The sequence below is a fragment of the Esox lucius genome, chromosome 3, assembly GCF_011004845.1.
Source record: "Esox lucius isolate fEsoLuc1 chromosome 3, fEsoLuc1.pri, whole genome shotgun sequence".
NCBI lineage: Eukaryota > Metazoa > Chordata > Actinopteri > Esociformes > Esocidae > Esox > Esox lucius.
The window spans coordinates 15,441,962-15,462,318 of NC_047571.1; the positions used below are offsets into that span (position 1 = coordinate 15,441,962).

The window sequence follows — 20,357 nt, forward strand, 5'->3', positions numbered from 1 at the left end:
GACTGGGGCTAAGGATTAGGACAGAATGGGGCTAAGGTTTAGAACACAGCATGGATGCGAGCAACTGGGGCTTAGGTTTAGAACACAGCATGGATGCGAGCAACTGGGGCTTAGGTTTAGAACACAGCATGGATCACAGGGACTGGGAGTATGGTTTTGAACACAGCATGAAATTTCAGGTGCAGAGTTTGAGACTATTTCAAAGAACAAAACCAAAAAACGAAAAAATAACAAGGAACTTGATGAGAATTACAGACCTTCACTATAACCTAACCTCTTACTCTCTTATTGACTCTGACAACATATGAGATGTTAATACATAGCCTGTACAATTGTAAGTTTACTATGCATGTATTTATGTTAGGTACATTTATTTATGTTTCTCCAGGCTCTACCGTTGCAAGTGGTAAAGTATGTGACATGTACAACTATACAATCTAAGAAAATGGAAGGTTTGGTAATAAAATTTGTATATATTCTTGCATTATTTTATTTTCATAACTGCCCTTTATCACCTTTAAATTACTGTTGTCTTCACCATTTCTGGTTTTAATGCATGTAAACAGGCATAATATTATATAACCAATATGGCCAAAAACATAGGTTGGCTGTCATGTTGTGAATTAATGGCTTGGAGATGCACATGTGTGCAGATTAAGTAATGTAGAGAGAAGCAAGAGGGTTATCTGGTGGGTGTCTGGCTGGTGTTAGAGGGTTACAGGGTCGGAGGGTTACAGGTTTGGAGGGTTACAGGGTTGGAGGGTTACATGGTTGGTGGTTTAAGGAGTTAGAGGGTAACAGGGTTGGAGGTTTAGGGAGTTAGATTGTTACAGGGTTGGAGAGTTACAGGGTTGGAGAGTTAGGGAGTTAGAGGGTTACAGGGTTGGATGGTTACAGGGTTGGTGGTTTAAGGAGTTAGAGGGTAACAGGGTTGGAGGTTTAGGGAGTTAGATTGTTACAGGGTTGGAGAGTTACAGGGTTGGAGAGTTAGGGAGTTAGAGGGTTACAGGGTTGGATGGTTACAGGGTTGGTGGTTTAAGGAGTTAGAGGGTAACAGGGTTGGAGGTTTAGGGAGTTAGATTGTTACAGGGTTGGAGAGTTACAGGGTTGGAGAGTTACAGGGTTGGAGGGTTACAGGGTTGGTGGTTTAAGGAGTTAGAGGGTAACAAGTTTGGATGGTAACAGGGTTGGAGAGTTTAGGGAGTTAGAGGGTTGGATCGTAACAGGGTTGAAGGGTTGCATGGGTTGAAGGGCAGGGAGTTATTTTTATTTGACACTGAATGGAAAGATTGGGACATACACTCGCCCGCTACCCCCTCGCCTTCATTCAGTTCATTCAGACGATCACAAAGAAGACATCTGGGATGGATTAAGAGTCCTGTCATCTCTTCCTCAGATGAGTGTGTGTGTAATCATATTAAACTTCATATGGAGCTCTGATGTTCCAGATGACATCACACTAAGCTGGAATAAGCCACATAAGCCTATCGATTGTATCCCAGATCCTTAAATTAAGATACATCCACATCGATATGGGTCAAAACCTGACCAAAGCCTAAACAGACCAAGGAGCAAAAGGACAGTCCTCTGGTCAAAGACAAACATATTGTAGATCAAAAGGGCTAAAATGATCTGGAACAAACAACCAGATAACATCATTTTCACTGATGCACAGCAATTACTGAGATAAGAGTGTCACAGCAATAATGACCAAAGTAAATGGCATAGTAGGGATGTACGATACATTGACCAGAAATCGGTATGAATGTACTGTACTGTTCAAATGTTTGGGGTCACTCTCCATAACACTTTTTTACAATCTTCCTCTGTCCAGTGTCTGCGTGTTTTGCCCATCTTAATCATTTCTTTTTATTGGCCAGTCTGAGATATGGCTTTCTCTTTACAACACTAGACTCTGGCCTAGATTTGATTAGATTCAACTTTATTGTCATTGAACAGTACAACGAAATGCAGTTAGCATCTAGCATTAGAGGTTAGCGGTTAGCATTAGAAGGCCAGCATCCCAGAGTCGCCTCTTCACTTTTAACATTGAGACTGGTGTTTTGTGGGTATTATTTAATGAGGCTGCCAGTTGAGGACCTGTGAGGCATCTGTTTCTCAAACAAGACACTCTAATGTATTTGTCCTCTTGCACCGGGGCCTCCCACTCTTCTTTCTATTCTGGTCAGAGCCAGTTTGTGCTGTTCTGTGACGGGAGTAGTACACAGCGTTCTCTCTTAATACAAGTAATGATGCTCCAGATACTATATGATAAACTTAGCAAACACAACATGCCATTGAAACACAGGAGTGATTGTTGCTGATAATAGCTCCATGTACGCTGATGTAGATTATCCATAATAAATCTGCCATTTCCAGCTACAATAGTTATTTACAACATTAACAATGTCTACACTGTATTTCTGATCAATTTGATGTTATTTTAATGGACATAAAACAAGGACATTTCTAAGTGACCCCAAACTTTTGAACGGTAGTGTATATTTATGCATTTTCCATTCATAGTCATACTTTGTGAGTCATTTGTGATACAAATACGTAGAAATATAACTTTTGTTTGATTGAATTAGCATTTATTTTTTTTATTAGAAGCATCATCAACAACCACATTTAATTCAATTTAAGCCCGGATACCAGGGTACATATATGACAAAAGTATCAACATTGGCGGATGGTGTTATATGAATAGTATGGGCCACAGTGTCACCCTAAGGCATTGTGTTGGTACATCAACAGTGGGCATATAGGGTAGCCAAATACAGAATATGCTATTGCAATTAAAACATCTCTTGCCCATGCCGGCACGTCTAGGAGCCAGCCTATAGAAAGGGATGAGCATGATGAAAAGTATCGCCAGTAGAAGCTTAGAATGGCACCAGGAAAGATAATAAACTTACCGTTGCCAGCTCATCAAACTTCCCAAAGAGTTCGTTGAGTAGCTTGACCAGCTCTTGGGCTGTACACTGAGATGCAAGACTGGTGAACCCCACAATGTCAGCAAACAGGATACTGAGAGAGAGGATAGGGAGAAAATATGATTAAATATACGTAAAATACCTGTCAATCAATACGATCACATATTAAAGTACTGAGCATGTTTAAAAAAAAAAAAAAGATTAAGCAAAGAAAATATAGATTTAAAAAACGAGACAGAATGAGAGGTTTGGGTGAGGAGGGAAAGAGGATGAAAACTTCCAAGATAACGTTTATTGCCTAAGCTTTCTGACTTAGCAGTATCTGCAGCTAAATACCAAACTCTTACAGAAGCCCCAAGAGGGTGCCGGTTTTTGCAGGTACCAGATTATTTTGGACCTGGAGAAATGGAAAAGCTAAACCCTCCACTAGGGGCAATGTGAGTGCCTATTACCATCTGGTAAACTCTAGGCGTGTCTCTTGTGGATGTGAATGGTGGATGGGCGTGTAAGCTGCTTAATCTGGATCTGAGGGTCGCGTGTTCAGTCCAAGTGCTCTGCACTCTTACTCATTTATTTGCCTTATACAAACCTTTAACCTTAACCACTCTGAAAGACAAATATAAAAATAACCCTAACCTAGAATTAAACTTTCCATAAACTGAATCCCAACTTTAACCCTTCTGAATGAATGTAGAAACAAACATTTGGGTTCAATCTACATTTGTCAATTGCATACAATTAAATAGTTATAAATATAACATAACAATATAACATATTCATTTTACAAAGACACCCGTTTTGTTAATTCTACAGTATTGCTGTGCGTTTCATACCATGGGATTCCGTGTTGGTAAAATAAAATAAAAATCACTTTTGAAAAACTGAGCCCTGAGATGAAAGATTGTGCCAACAAAGAATTAATGACAAGAGAATGGCACAAAAAGATTGCCTCATGGGACTTCAGTGACATTTGAAAGGTGACATCAAAGTGGACAAGAACATTTTCTCTTTTGATATTATGTTTGCCTTCAATCAATCCAACATTCTGACAAACAAACCAAGACAGCCAATGAAAGTCCTAGTTCTGTTCCATTGAATTCCCAAGATAAATATTACTTGGATCAAAGATGACAAGCGTCCTGTTACAAGGCAAATTAGCATTTCCCAACCTAGGGATTGTTACTGCATGTCTGTTTCAGAGGTGGATTGTGGGAATACATTTTGGTAGGCTACATACCACTGGGGTTTGGAAGTAACCTCTGATAGCCATGGGACGTTAAAGCCAATTATTTTTTATTTCAACAAATGTGGCTCTAACTTTTAAGCAGTATAAGCTGCAAAATATAAATGACACAGAGCAGGTGTTGCCTTTATTTTACCAGGTAAGTATGACTGAGAACAAATAGTGATTTTCAGCAATGACCAGGGAATTGTTCAGGTTAACTGCCTTGTTAATGAAGAGAATTTATAGATTATTCAGCCTGCCATCAGGGTTTTGAACTAGCAACCTTTGGATAACAGGTTGGATGATATAACCACTAGGCTACTGCCATCATTTATGACTCATAAATGATGGCTGATGACTGATGTTTTACTGAATTTGCCAAACCTTTCTGATGAATTTCAAACCTGAATTACTACATATTTTTACAAATTGGTCAATTCAATGACAGACTATTAGAGCTCCAATGAAGGAATTGGTAGTTAAATTGGTAGTTAAATATATCCATGGTTGGATGGCAAAGCCATTTTTTTGACATAAAAATGCAGTTCAAACCACTAAGCTTGACAAACTAGCCACACAAACAACCGATAAGGGCGATATCAAGCATGAATATGGAGTGACTGCTGAATATAATACGACTTTTGTGCAGTGGAATACTCTGGCCCGTAGTTACACTGTCTAACATATCTTCAAAGGTGTATCTTACAACATGAATACAGAGACAAAATATTGTCATTCCCACTGTTTTGTATGTGTCTGAGTCTGTATTTGTCCAAATATCTTTCTGCATTTCCTGTGGGATGGAGGAATTTCAACAGTGTTAGAGAGAGTGAGCTTACACTGTGTGTCTCTCCGGCATGGCAATGTGCGAGCTGCTAAATGCCAGTTTGTCATATCCCAGATGTCAATGCAATGAGCTGCAATGGATTCAATTTACTGTGAATGTTTTAATTGGAGGCCATCTGCAAGCCTCAAACATTTGGAGAGAGAACTTAAATATTGTGCTCAAGGGGAAACATGACAAGTTGAAAGTGTTTGTGGGTAAAGCACACTCTTTTAAGAAACCTCCACCCCAAACCATTTAGATGTAATTAAGAGTTCCATGGAACAAAAAACAATGGAAAAGCCATGGAAATGTGTGGGAACAATCTTGAATCTCTTCTTTACCCCTTATTAAAAAGAGCCTATATTTGGGAAATGTTTTCTATTGGTATTTCACACAATGTTAAATTTCAACAATCAGCTACTTTACAGCAAATCAAATAAATCACTTTGACTTCCACCACCAATTTCTGTAAACTAGCTGAGCATTTAGTCTTAGTCATGCTTGCAAACTTAATATCTCAGACCAAACTTTAGGCCAACCCCTATATCCCAGACCAAACTTTAGGCCAACCCCTATATCCCAGACCAAACTTTAGGCCAACCCCTATATCCCAGACCAAACTTTAGGCCAACCCCTATATCCCAGACCAAACTTTCGGCCAAACCCTATATCCCAGACGAACGTTTAGGCCAACCCCTAAATCCCAGACCAACATTTAGGCTCAACCATACATCCCAGACCAATTCTCAAGCCCAACCCTATATCCCAGACCAACCCTACAGTATATACCTATATCAAAAATAAAAATGCCACCAAACTATTGCCACTACAGTTTTCAATCTCCTTGCAAGGATATTGAAAATGAGGCTTCTACAAAAAATATATATATTGGAGGACACGATATCTTAGATCACGACTCCTTACAGAATATTTGCAGATCCTTGATATATTTTGGTCAGTGCCTCTGGACTGTCCTGTTTAGTTGAACCAACTGGCTTTCAAAGGTAGAGATTGAGTTAACCATTAATAGTTTAATTTTGAGGTCAAAAGCAATACCAAATGCATTTCACAATTGACTTGGGGTTATTGTCACACTAGAACATTTTAAAAAGACCTTTGTGGTATAAAATATAGCTTCGTACTTGCATTATTCATTTCATGCAATCTATTTTTCTCACCTTTATCAATGGTGCCAATCATTTTGGATCTGCCAATACATACCAGACTAGCACTATTCCCTCCAGCCTTGACCCCAACAAACAAATCATCCTATTAGAGCAATATATGTGAGCAGATGTTATTAGCCCAGTGTTGAGTAATATCCTCCTCACCCAGCATTCCATCACCAGGCCATGGGGACAAATCTGACCTCCCCATGTAATCATCCATCATCTTCCCCACACAGATCTCATCTCAACACATTCCAGAGGACATCACAGCCTGAGTATCGCTGTGACTGCAAAAATAAACGTCTGTTGATTCCACTGTATAATGGACCAATAAAGATTGCATTGTAATTTCCCTCAGACCCTCAGAATACGACACGCACCACGGGCCTATTGCTTTGGATTGGAATGTAATCCCATTGTTTGTGAAAAGGCCAGCAAAGCAACTCATGGGGTCAAGGCTGCGGGCTTGTGTGGATTTGTGTGTGTGTGTGTGTGTGTGTGTGGAAACATTGTTGACATCAAGGTTCTTGTAGAAAGCGACGGCGACGCAGAAACAGCCTGATGATGTGGCATGTGGAGTGAAGGGACCCTGAGCAGAGGCCCAATTACAACCCGGCTGAATAATGCTGCTGAATCCCTGTGTGAGAGGACAGGGAGGCAGGAGGCACTTTGACACACACACACACATCCACACACACAGAGAGCACATCATCAACCGGCGTAAAGCCTCTAGAGGGCTGTGCTCTATGAGCTCTACCTGTCAAGCGTGACCAGAATGTGTCAGGTGGGATTCAGGAGACAATCGTGATACAACCTGTCTGTCTCACTGCCTGCTTGTCTGTCTGTCTCATTGTCTGAATGCCTTCATGTCTCACTGTCTATATATCGGTCTGTCTGAGGTTAAGTAACAATAGCAGACTGTCAACACAATTTGGCACCTTGTCAGTTATCTGGAACAATGTGTGTGTGTGTGTGTGTGTATTAGTTTTGTCCGTTTATGTAAGTGTGGGTGTGTCTGTGTGTCTATGGTTGGTATGCAGGCTGCAGGGTTCACAGCAAGCTTTCATGGGTAGGATAAGGCAGATGGCAGTCTTTGCTGACTGGTGTTACCACATTGTTAGTGCACAAACAAGCTAGCGGCACTGAGGAATTGCTTTCCTTACATCTACATTTACTAATTCAGTGGACGCTCTTATCCAGAGCGACTTAACGTTAGTGAATTCCTCTTAACATAGCCAAGTGGGTCAACCACACTGCTCAGTTAAAGTCAGATCACCTAACTCAATGCAGTGGTAAAGTCAGTGCTGGGAGGAGAATAAACAATGACTGGGTGGTGGGGTTTTTTTCACCTAGTTATCTTAACATTCATGTCGGAACTCTGGAAAAAAGTGTTACCGAAATGACCCCCCCACAAAGAAATGATCAAATGATGTCAGCAAAGTAATTCTCTTTGAATCACTATTTCCCTTTTTTTCCTAGTTTCTTTCCGCACATAGCACTTTATATTCCTTGCTTTCAAGTGCTTGTCTTCTTATTGCAACACACACCCGCACACACTGCACATATAAATGAGCTGCAAATTAAGAAATGAATAAAATCTCATTTTAAAGTATCCAGACTACCCAGTACTGCCACTATTTTGCTAAGCAACATACTTGTTAAGGAGTATTCTACTCTTTGACAGGCATTCAGGTAAGGTAGATAAGCAATATAAGGCAGAAGGGGTTATGTTAATGCAGCCATGGTATTGGAAATACAGCACAAACCCCACAGATGTCCAATTATGAACAGGTTATCAACACAACTGTGAAAGAGTAAAATGTTGTGATGTCATACCCACCAGTCGCATATGTCAAGGCATTTAGCCAATCAGCATTGAGCACTCGAACCAACCATTTTTATAATACTTTTTATTTTATTTTTTAAATCTAAGATGTCTGCAATCTGATTGGCTTGAACAAAGTTGCAATCCATTGAACATTTTCCATTTTTCTCATGATCTGAATTCTAATCCTAAACTACTAAAGCAGACTGAGGCTTACGTGCAGGCTAGACCACATTCACTTGCCAAATTATCATAGGCAAATCATTTTTTGTCCAACCCCAAGCACAATGATTACATACAGGTCGAATTGCTAAAGTACATTTTAATCATCTATATAAATGTAGTGACTGATCGAAACATACTTGAAACATTGACATTAAGATGACTTACTGTTGTTGTCACATTTGAATTTTGGATAAACATTGCTGAATTTTTTTTACTGAAACAAATCTTTCTTTTTTGTCCTGGATATGTGTTGAAAATGTTTACTAGGAGTAATACAAAAGTTTCTCTACTTCAAGTTTCTCTACTCCAAGTATTAAACAACAGAAGCCAAAATGGTCTTGTTCGGGTTGTTTTATCTAATGTCATTTTTGGTAAATATCTTTAAATAATCATTCTTTGTGTATCTGTCCCGTGGGGCAGAATATTTGTATCAACCAATGAGAATGGGACTTGCTGCACACCTATAATCTCAGAATCAGGAATATTTGAACTCTTTTTGAATCGCGGGAGCCATTTGGATTCATTTAATTGAATAACATGTGTGTTTAGATTTATTTAGTCATGCTCAGGGATTCAGTGTGGCACTCCATTCTGCGTGGAATATTTTTGTTCTGTCCCCAGTATTTTAAGGACACATTTTTCTATGTGGTATGGAAGCGCCGCAACGGTAAGAGGAGATGTGAGTGTTAGGGTACGTTTCATTTAAGAAATTACATTTCAGAGGGAATTTTCAATTTTTTTTTTACATTGTTTCATAAGTGCATCCCACCAGACTGTGAGTTGCCAGCAGTTGAAGTCACCCGGCCTGTTCACACCACTGAGGCTTGTGGTAATTCCCTGGCAACACAGTCTGTCTTGTGTTAATGCTTATGTAACAGTACAACTTTTCTTAACTATGGCAGTTATTTATATTTTTCATAAAGACAAGATTATTAGCACTGCATAACATTTAAGTGTTTTGTAACTTCCCACATCATTCCACACCAGCCCCAATACTCCAAGCAAATTTCATCATTTCATATATTTCAAATCAAATTCAACCCACAGTTGTGGAACATGAAAACTGAGAATTGAATAAGTTACTGTAACACTGTTTACCTTGCAATTACAGACCTGTAAAATTGTTTACTTTGACATTATAGCCCACCCATATCATAGGATCCACTTTACAATAGGTTTGAGTCTGTTTCAAAGGATTGTCAGTGGGTACTAACTGCATGTGAACAAGGCCTAAAGCCCTTTAGTGTAGGGAAAGAAACAGAGCAATCAGAAGCACTCAACGGAGATGTGTCCATATTTAACCACACACACACACAGACACGCACACACACGAACACACGCACACACACACACACACATACTCACGCACACACAGCATTAAGCAATGCAGTTTAGTCTCCATTGCATTTAATCTCCTACAGTGACTTAATCTGAAAGCTAAGCAAACTTCCAACCAAACCTCTCAATCTGACTACATAATATAGGTAGCAATCAGACAGTAAAATAATTTACATTTGGAGGAGTATGGAAAGGATTGAAAATAGAGTATGGATTGAGAGAGAGAGAGAAAGACAGATAGAGTGAAGGATATGGAGAAGAGGGGGTATGAGACAGGGACAGAAAGAGGGGTGTAGAGAAGGATGAAGAATGAAAAAGAGAGAGGAGGTAGGATAAAGAAGAGAGAGAGTGAGAAAGATAGAGGGGTAGGAGAGAGAAGATGAAGTGAGGGGGCAGAAGGTGCAAACAAATTACTTCAAAGCATGGTAATCACATGAGAGCCAGTCTGCCAACAAAAAACACCTCAAATTGATCACTGACTTTTTATTGGATGAGAGGGAGAAAGAGAGAAAGGGAGACTATCAGGACCCACTCGATTCTCCAATAACATTGCACCAAAAAAAAAGACAAAATACAAATAGCCCAAACCAAAACAAATGCTGGTGGTGTTGATTGTAATCTAAAAGATATGATAACATTTTAGTCACGGATCCAAATGAGCCATTCTTAGACAACAGAATCCTGATCTCTGGCATCTTTCCCAATACTTGGAACCAAGGCTGAATCACCAGATTCTACAGAAGTGGTTACAAATTTCACTCAAATAATCAGCCAGGATGTGTGAAGAGTAACCTCTGATAAAACCTTGGCTGTATCGTTAACAGCAGACTCCAACAATATCTTAGTGAGAAGTATTTCCTCAGCCAATCCTTTTGTCACGTATACAGCCTGAACAACCTAATTGACAAAGAAACACAACAAAAGCAGCCATCTCATACTTTCTTGATTTCAGCAAAGCTTTTGACTTAATCCTGCTTTAATCCGGTATTGCACAGGATCTGCTGTACAAATTTATGGAAAGCTGTGTTGGAGTTATAAAACAAAGTTCATTATAAAGTCCCTGTACAGAAATAACAAGTGTGTGGTTATGGTTGCAATGAACATGCAGATTCCCATAGTCTTCCCATAGGGCCTGGGGTGAGACTACTGGACTTAATTACTGGAAATAGAATGTCTTCTGTTTGCAGATGATCTGGAGTCCATAAGTGTTTCAATAATTATCCAGCAGCTAAGTCAAGACTTTAAGCATAATAGCTTCTTTGCCCTCAAGCAAACCAACAATGATATTTACCTTGGCCTGAAAATCAACACCATAGGTAACCAGGTGAAGAAGGGCCTTCTATACCATCCAATTAACATAAAACTTAACATCAGCCTAAAAATACTCATCAGTTACTATATGGAACCCAATTGCCCTCAACAGTCTAGGGGACACTTTGAACAACATGGGACAAACTCCAAACTGAGACTCCCAAAAGAAAATGAATTCCCAAAGAGTATCGCCAAGAGTACTACACAAAACCTAGAACATGTATGTAAAGAAGAAATAGGACACACCCACTAACTATCAAAATTCCAAATTTACAACTACATGACCGAGATTCTCAAACCTTCAATAACAAAAACTCTCTGCTCACAAATACAAACAGGCCCCTGCCGAGCTCCAGATCATCAAGTTAGACCAAATTAAATCAGGAGAAAAAACTACCAGCACACTTGAAGGAATCGTTCCAAAACTGCAGAATTGCTCCTTGTAGACTGACCCAAAATCAAGAAAAATAGCTCAGTTGGTAGAGCACATGATTGCAAAACCGGGATCGTGGGTTGAATTGAGTGAGAATGAAGAGAGGGAGGCAGGGACAGTGTTATGGGGGAGGAAGGGAAGAGAGAGAGGGAGGCAGGGACAGTGTTATGGGGGAGGAAGGGAAGAGAGAGAGGGAGGCAGGGACAGTGTTATGGGGGAGGAAGGGAAGAGAGAGAGGGAGGAAAGGACTGATGGAAAGAGCAAAAAAGGCCCTCTGGAAGTGGAAGAGATACTGAAATCGATGAATAAGCACTCAGTTAACCCACTAAATAAATCGCTGGTCCCCCTCCAGCAAAACCACAGTGTGCCGGCCTGTAACATTCTGTGCAAGCTAATCTAGCAAACACTACCACCCACCACTGACTGGGACATCATGCCCCTCTGTCTGCTCACAAGAAGCTCTGATCTAGGCCAACTCAATCACCACAGCAGCGAAACCACCAGCAAGCCAAATAGCATCCCAACTCATACATGCCTATTCTGTAGAACCACTGGTAATGGTGGGCAGGAGTGGAGTGCCGGCTCTTTTAACTTCAGTTTAAAGGAACTTTGACAATGTGATTATTCTACATAAGTAAATGTGCATGAAAACAAAAATCAATTTTTTTTATTCAGATACATTGTATTTTAGGGTGACAAAACATGGAAATAATTTGATATGACAGCATGACAGAAAGGTATGTAGATTTTCTTATCCAAAGTCTCAAAGTTTCTTATCTATGTGTTGGGTGAAAATGATTTAAAACAGGCTTCTGAGAATAGGCCTGGTAAACGTTTTGGTTGTCTGACGTATGTTAAAAACAGCCGGTGTTTATGAGCAATTCTTCAGGGTTGTTGCACACAAGTTTGTTTGTGGCATGGGCTACGTCTTTACAACTGCCTAGCAGAGCTGTACTGTATGTAACAGAATGAAAAGATAAAACTGTGACCACCCAAATATCTCATAAAATGTACGTCATATCCCACAGTCAATGACACTTCACAAAAGATAACGTATATTTTTGTTGCTACAAACATTTATTTTTTGGGGGGTGGGGGGGTATTTGCAGCATTCTAAAAACGTTGTATGTAGCCTCGCAGTGAGTTGAATGGGTTCCTAACCTTGTTAAGTAGCATGTGCTTTCTGAGAGCGAGAGATTTACACATTCTGACGGACAGTCCAACACTAAGTCTACAAGCCATAAGCACATAGACACTCTTTCAAAGTGTGTCGTTGTTCCCCTTTAAAGCTCAATTCTGCAATAGAGGATTCTGGAAGTGAGCAGATGAGCTCAGTTGGTAGGGCGCTTGAGTTGTAGTATTGCAGAAGACAGGATATTACTACTGCTCACTGAACGTTGCCTAATCCACCTTTTACTGTAGCTCGGAGGAGTCGTGACTCGCCAAGCGTTTCCCCGTCCTCGGGGAACCGATAAGATGTGAAGCTCCTGAAGTTGGCATACTGCTCCCCCATGGGCCACAGCACACTGCCAGGACTTCTACCTGACCGCGGTGTGAGCTGGGCTTCAGGAAGTCTTTACTACAACACTCATCAGTGGTGCATTATTAGGTGAATATATTTTTTCCCCTGGAACCTAAATGTATTCGTTCGAATCCTGTCAAGGACAGTGTTGCGTTCAGCAAGGCACTGCATGGATTATGGAAGCACTGTGTTTACCAAGTCAATATTACGCATGTGACCTTGGATTTAGGGTCTATTTCACAGGGACATAGAAAACGCTGCAAGGAATGAATAGTAAATCGATCACAATTTTGAGTTACAGACCAGTGCGTATAGACACCTGGCATGGTGAATCTGTTGCGTCGGCTACATTTCAATAATTTAGCAGATGAGTAACCTACAATAGTGTGTAGGCTACATAAACTTTGGTTAGGGTGACCAGCTGTCCCGTTATTCCAGGGACAGTCCCGTATTTCAGGCCGTTTTCAGTTGTCCCGACTTCTTTAGAAAAAACATGTTTTGTCCCGTATTTTCACTTGGTCCTGTTTTTTTATTGGTCCGACCTACTGCCCTGCTGATGATTTGCCACCACTGTCATTCTTAAAGTTGCTTATTTTCTACGGACTATGGTTTAATCACATTATCGTTCTCACGAGCTGCCATTAAAGTGCAAAGCTTCAGAAATGACTGTCCCGTATTTCAGCCTATTGAATCTGGTGACCCAAACTTTTGTACCCCCTGTTGGAATGGAAACCACACTGGGGTGTAGCAAGCACCATGCTCTACTAACTGAGCGACTGTAGATTTGGGATAATGCACTGTACTGTTTTTTAAAAACTGTAATATTCTCTCTCTCTCTCTCTCTCTCTCAGAGTTAAGCTACATGTTTTGTATATCCACAGGGTAGGTTTGGTCATATTCTGAGGTTTTCTTTTATGGAAACTATCTAACGTAAGCACAAAGTTTGTGTGCCTCTGCTTTTAAAATGTTATCTTCTGAAAATATATTTATAAATATTCTCGTCCAGTTTAATATTTGTACCGCAATCTTTCTCGACTTCTGCTACTTCAGGCACAAATGGTTGTGTTCATCCTCCCTTCACATTCCTTACTTTTAAATAAAATTGTAAATTGAGTTTTGCCTGTAAAACTTCTATTCAGCATCTGACTGCAAAATATTAAATCTCATTCAGTTTCATGGGGATAATTAGAGTTCCACAATCTTCGTTCCACGGGGTGGGGAATTCATCTTGGAGTCCTACCTGACGTTGTCGTGGCGTTGGATATAGATCTTGTGAAAGATCCTTTCAGGAGGCTTCAGGAAGTCTTCTTTCATCTCCATTGCTACGTTCCTTGGCAACAAACTCATCAGAAGCCGCTCCTGCATGTGTGTGTGTGGGCAAGAGAGAATTGGTCATAATAGAAAGAGGGAGAAAGAAAGACAGAAAGATGAAGACAGAGAGAGGAAAAAAAGGATAGTTCTACTAAAAAGTCAATCTAACTAGAGAGTGTAAGAGCAGAGTGTCAGTTGTCAGTGGTACAAATAAGAACAGTGACAGACCAAAATATGGCAGATCAAATAGGACCCGGGACTGAGCCATCAGGGGATGAAAAACAATATAAAGGAAGAGGAAAGGTGCTGATCCACAAAGGAACAATTATGCACATGATATTAACATGATGTTCTCTCTCATTGTCTACGTGTGTGCATATTTTGTACCTGTTTCTCATTCTCGTCCTCCATGCGTAGCCTCTCCTCAATGCAGTTACGTGCCTGTAGGAAAGCCTTTCTCTGTGCTCGCTCAGTCAGAATGCGCACAAACAATCCCGACAGGTTCACGCTTGTAAACAGCACTGTGTTGGCCACCAGCTGCAAGCACACATAACAAACAACACAACGTTATGCCACTTGGCATACGCTTTTATCCAAACCGACACAGGATCCCCGCAGAACTTGAACGTATGACCTTTTAGTGTTGCTGTGCCACGCTCTCACCAACTGAGCTGCACACAGCCGGGCCCTCTAGTCAAGACAGTCTTAAATAGATCACGTACTCAAGACAGTCTGATACTCGGGCGAATTACATTAACATCGGGACGGAGAAACGATGCTTTGACAGCTAGCTAGCTACCCCTGTCATGTTGTTGAAGCCAAATGCTTCTGACAGCACATAATGTTGTAGCTGCCTTATATATTTAATGCGTTAAGGGCCAGGTGAAGATGCTGAGCGATCAGAGACCATCTGGCCTAAACAGATAGCACAGTGAGACAGATGGAGACACTTTAAGGTAGAGGAAGAAATGAGCCATACTGTACATTCACTATTATTATGAAACTAAAACGTATTTCCCTCTTAGGGTTTAGATTTTGAGGAAAACATACGCTTGGGGTTAGTGTTTGAATTGGAGTTTTAGGCATAGAAATTGGGGGTTAGGCATAGGCATTAGGGAATGGTTAAGGCATTAAGTTAGGCTAATGAGGTTAAGGTTAGGGTTAGGTGTGTGTGCATGCACATGTGTGTTTTTGTTTAATCCTGGTTTTACTATACATTTGGGGACCAGAAGTCAAATGAAAGACGAGTGTGAAACAGATGAACAGAATGACTAGAAGGAGACAGGTTGAAAACAAAAGATATGTACAGGGTGAGACCGGTAGAGAACAAAATAAAAACAAGGGGAACACACATATCGAACTACCAAAAGACAGGGTGAGACAGGTAGAAAACAAAGGAAAGACTACAGTGAGACAAGTAGAGAACAATGGAAAGACAGAGGCTGATGTGTGAACTAAGTGTTTTCCATGTGGCTGAGCATGACTGGGCCTGGCGATATATGACCTTTACATCAGCCAAACAGGGCCTACACACACACACACACACACTTTGCAGACTTGAACTTGTCAACTAGACTTTCGTATTTGTATTGCCAGTGTTTTCTATGTTTAAGACACTGATTTTGTGGGATGACTAGTGAGAGTAGAAGCAGCTAAGCAGCAAATCTTTTTTTTTTTAAGTATTAGTTGCACAGTACTGTAGTATGTGTGATTGTTCTTTCACAAGGTCAGGTCTGAAACTATCAGCATGACTAGCGACTGTTATAGACTGGGATCTGACCTGACCCCCAAGTTACAATTTACTCATGGTCCCTGGAGAATGCCATACCGTCAACAACCTCAAATATCCAAAAATAGTATTATTGTGTTTGTGTACTCTTCTAACCGAAATCAACCAAATAAATGGAATGGAGGATTAGCCTAAGGTCCGGCAAATGTTAGTGCAAGTGAGCCCTGCCCATGTTCGGAGGGTTAGTCATTGCTGTGATAAAGCAGGGCCATAATAAAAAAAAACTGTATATCACTAAATTTGGGAGAAAACAGGGTGAAAGTAAAAAAGAGTGTGAAAAGTCCTTAGTGTTTGACTGTCTGTTCTATTTTTGACAGAGGCATGGCTATTATTGGTTTGTTTGCTCTTTCACAGCACCAAGCTAGTTACAGCCTTGACTTTGATGCTGTTTGATGAGCAGCTGGGATGCCACATGGGCGATGGAAATTGGGGAAGGGCAGTTGTTGTCAGCAGGGATTTTCTGGTCTCATCACGCTCTAACGACTCCCTCAGGAAGCTCGGGCAACTGCCAAGCTCATGGAGGTCTTCAGGTGCATGAGCAGGACCTCATGTGTTAACTCATGTGACATCCCGGTTAGTAGTGAGGAGAAAAGCAGAATGGCTCAGTGCGGGTACATATCAGGAAGACTTGCTGCAAAATTCAACTGTCCCAAGATCTGTTGGGTGTTGTGATGAGACCGGACCATAGACACAACTGAAAATATCACAAAATTAAGATAAAAAATATGAAAATGTTGAGGGCTTTTAAATTGAAATAGACTGCCAGTTTGCAAGAGTTTGCAAAGGTTTTGCTGTTCCAAAACTTTAAGCATTATCTTGACAAGTCAGAATTAACATCAAACCTTAAACATAAACACACATTATCCCAACATTAACCCTTAACTTAACCATTTGGAATTATTACTTAGCCCTCACCCACCTTGTGCAGAGGCCATATTTATCTCTTCAGCATCCATTTCACCTACAGACATTTGCTTTCATTTAACCCATATATGTTTATCTCCTTCTATTCACCTGTAGATGTTTGCTTTCACTTCCCACATAAACGTATACCGCCCCCTGAACAAACACTGAATTCTGCCTAGAGACTGTGAGATTTTGTTCAACGGAGACTGACTGGAAAGGGTGTCTGTATTTGTTTGGGTTGTTGGTTAAAACCCAGGTCCAGCAGGGTCACACCACTGAGCTCATCTCCAGGCTTAATGGATTAGCTTTCTCTTCCCAGGCTGCACTCTGCTAGTGCTAGCACTGTCCTTCACACACACACATCCTCCAGGCCCATGCCGAGATTTTAGAGAGGCTGAAGAAGTCCAAAAACACCAAGAACTACAGAGAACCTTTCAAAATATACAGTGAAGGACCTGATGCTCAACTTTTCCATGGCAGAGAGAGAGCAAGAACGTGTTGAGACTGTCTAAAAACAATTTGGTATTTCTATCCTGAAATAACTTCTCTCCACTTTTATTAACTGTCTGGTTGTCAGGTGGTGTCTGGCTGGTTCTGCATCAAGGACTTTGCAGGCTCATCCTCTGAGACCTAAGTGGAGCAGATATTCTCATTAAACAGAAGCATATGAACCCTGCCTGAACACTGTCTGCCTGCTCTGGCCTAATCTCATTTGTTATTGTTTTTGCCTTGATGAAGAATGACATGAGATTCCTGTGATTCCAATCTCAGAAATGCCAAATAAAATAAAATGTGTGGTTTACTTCCATTTTCAAGTAATGTGCTCTGTGTTTTTATACTTCACATAGGCAGCTGCAATACAAATAGGGGATGGTGGTCAAATGGAAGTGTGGCCATAGATGATGGGATTGCTAAGTCTTGTGTTATATTGAGCTGGGTGAGTTGAATCCGGAATGCTAATTGGCTGATAGGAGGTATATGAAATGTATACAGTAGGCATCACATTGTTTTCTACTGCTCTAATTGCTTTGGTAATCGGTTGATATTTTGGCCATATAGTATACCTTCTCGTTTCTTACGGTTTACTTATACCACAAAGGGATATCAATCAATTTATAGTCAATATAGTGATATGTTCTGCCCCCTGTATCTCAGTAAAACCAGACTTTTAGCCGTTTCCCACACAGTAAGCCAGCATATGCTTTTACTGACCTATTCTAATGTTTGTAGTGTGTAAGAAAATCGCCACACATCGCTGAAGTTTATACTGAGCTCCTGAGCAGCATCTTTATTCGCACAGCCTTTCAATTCTGTTAGGTTACATCAAACACGCACTGCTTGCCTTGATTTCACACCAAAATATTTCACACATTGAAACTGAGACATATTTCCTTAACTTTTTATGGCATTTGCCAAAAAAGCCGACGCACAAGCTGCGACATCGTGAGGCGCGCATCAGTAAGTGAGCGCAGCGGGTCGCTGTCCACTTGACGGTTCTGAACTTCATATTGACAGAATAAATTCTTCTCCAGCCGATGTTTTCCCTTATTCTTGATAGAAGCACCCTAACTAATGCCTCGAGTAGCCTAGCTTGGTGGTTAACTATGTATACCATCCCACGTAGCACACATACATTAATATACATCCACTTACCGTTCTCCATAATTTCTGTGTCTTGACTGTTACCGAGGTGGTTGTCACAATTACATGAGAAATGGCGATCACTATTCCAAACACTACAGCTAAAAGAGTCCGCACCGGCAGGAGCGAGTAGGCAACGAATGTAACCAGCATGAGCTGCCACATGCCTTGCTCGGGGTTGGTCGGGGGCTCCAGCCCTACCGCGCCGAGGGAGAACGGACAGCAGAGAAAAGAAAAAGTGAACCCGAAGAGCAAGGTTAGGTTGACGATCTGTTGGAGTTGGGTCACCTGCAGGTACTTTACGTTGGTGACAATGAAGAGAGACACGAAAACTATACAGTGAACAGGATGGGAGCCCTTAGAGATGGTCAGATTGGGGCCGGACAGCAACTCCACTACAGCCAGCGTCGATGCCATAATGATGAGCACCGCCAGGGCTTTCAGAGTAGACGTTTGTTCTAGCTTTAAATTGTAGTTCTGGAACAGAGACTCCAGCTCCTTGCAATCGAATTCATCCTCGCAGGCGATGGTAGTCAGAGGGACTCCGGTTGGACAGTGGCTTTTCTTCCGCTGGGTTTTGACTTTCTGAAACGGAATTTCCTCCATGTCAGGGCCATTCATAAACGAGACACTGGACCACACAGCGCGCCACAGACCGATGCCGGGTAACAATCAAGTGCTCAACCGGCTAGAGGGCAGATCGTCCAGGATCTCTATGGCCGGAGGACTGGCCACAGATCTCTCACTGTAATCCCCCGACGCGCGACAGCCACTATCCACAGGTTGAAATATGTTGTTTGTCCAGATTAGTCACCAAGGAAACATTGAAGCATTTTCTCCTCTGGAGGGAGACTCTAAAAAGTAGACATCCGGCGGCTTTTTGTTTCGCTTGAACAAGGAAAACAATGTGTAAAGAGAGTCGAACACACGACGGTCGAGTTCTGACTCTAAGAGCTTTTTGCAAGGCTACGATTGGATCACGCCTGCGCATTATGAGGTGGAGATAAGACACGTCTCAGTAACTCCACAGATCGACAATACCTAACACAGACTTGAGATATCCCCAGACAGAGCCTATCTCTTCCTCTAGGGCTTGGCTACACTGTATTTACTGTAGGATTTATTCAGAAGACCGCCTGTGTCCAATTAATATTAAACAATGAAGAGGTTTACACTTACAAGCCTATTGTGTTTTATGTAGAAATAGTAAAACACAATTGGCTATAGCTTAAGGGACAGTACACAAAACATAATAACATGTGTTAACTCTTGTCAACTGCCTGCCTATGAGTAAAATAATTGCTGTATTATTGTTGTGTTGCACTATAATATGACATCCATTTTGATCTATTTATAGGCTATGTTCATTTCCCAATTAAAGGAACAGTTGCATATTCTCACACCTGTGAGCAGCTGTAAAAATATCAGGGCACAAGGAATGAGGCCACATGTTCTTATATAAACAGTAACACCACTGCCAGGTGAGAAGATCAGAAAAAATGATCACACTACTCATGATGTGTGAAAACATTTTGTGCACAGGCTTTGTGTGTCTGTGTGTGTGTGTGTGTGTGTGTGTGTGTGTGTGTGTGTGTGAAATGGTTAGCAATTTAGTGGTGCACACTAGTAACATTTGAGTCACTGACGTCACTCACTCTGACCTTGAAGTACTTGTTACTCTTGCCTCGCAAGCTTATGTGGGGTGATGGTAAGAGCACTTTGTAGGTGACTGTTGTTTGTGTGTTCAGAAGCCTGCTGATTTGCACCTAATGTGGTACAGTTGAACAGTGGAGGAAGACTATTACATTGATGCCGTGACCCGAATCACTTAGTTTGGCTTTGCCAGGCTGCTAGTCTTGCTGCTGAGCAGGAGGTCAAAGGCAGGGTGTAACCCATGTAA

The 20,357-nt window shown here is 41.1% G+C and overlaps 1 protein-coding gene across 4 annotated transcripts in view; it reads right to left on the reverse strand.

Moving 5' to 3' along the window:
• LOC105018654 (adenylate cyclase type 1) overlaps positions 1 to 19,671 on the reverse strand; it is a 46,543-nt gene extending 26,872 nt beyond the window's left edge. For 2 of the 4 annotated variants that reach the window (XM_034289547.1, XM_034289556.1), the window contains exons 1-4: positions 18,470 to 19,671; positions 14,509 to 14,658; positions 14,051 to 14,169; positions 2,919 to 3,030 (exon numbers count right to left, since the gene is read on the reverse strand). In XM_034289547.1, coding sequence (XP_034145438.1) covers positions 2,919 to 3,030; positions 14,051 to 14,169; positions 14,509 to 14,658; positions 18,470 to 19,078 — 990 coding nt within the window. In that variant the 5' untranslated portion in view covers positions 19,079 to 19,671. The remainder of the gene's footprint in view (positions 1 to 2,918; positions 3,031 to 14,050; positions 14,170 to 14,508; positions 14,659 to 18,469) is intronic. The other 2 variants (XM_034289540.1, XM_010884264.3) reach the window with 2 other exon arrangements.
• Between the last annotated feature and the right edge of the window lie 686 nt (positions 19,672 to 20,357).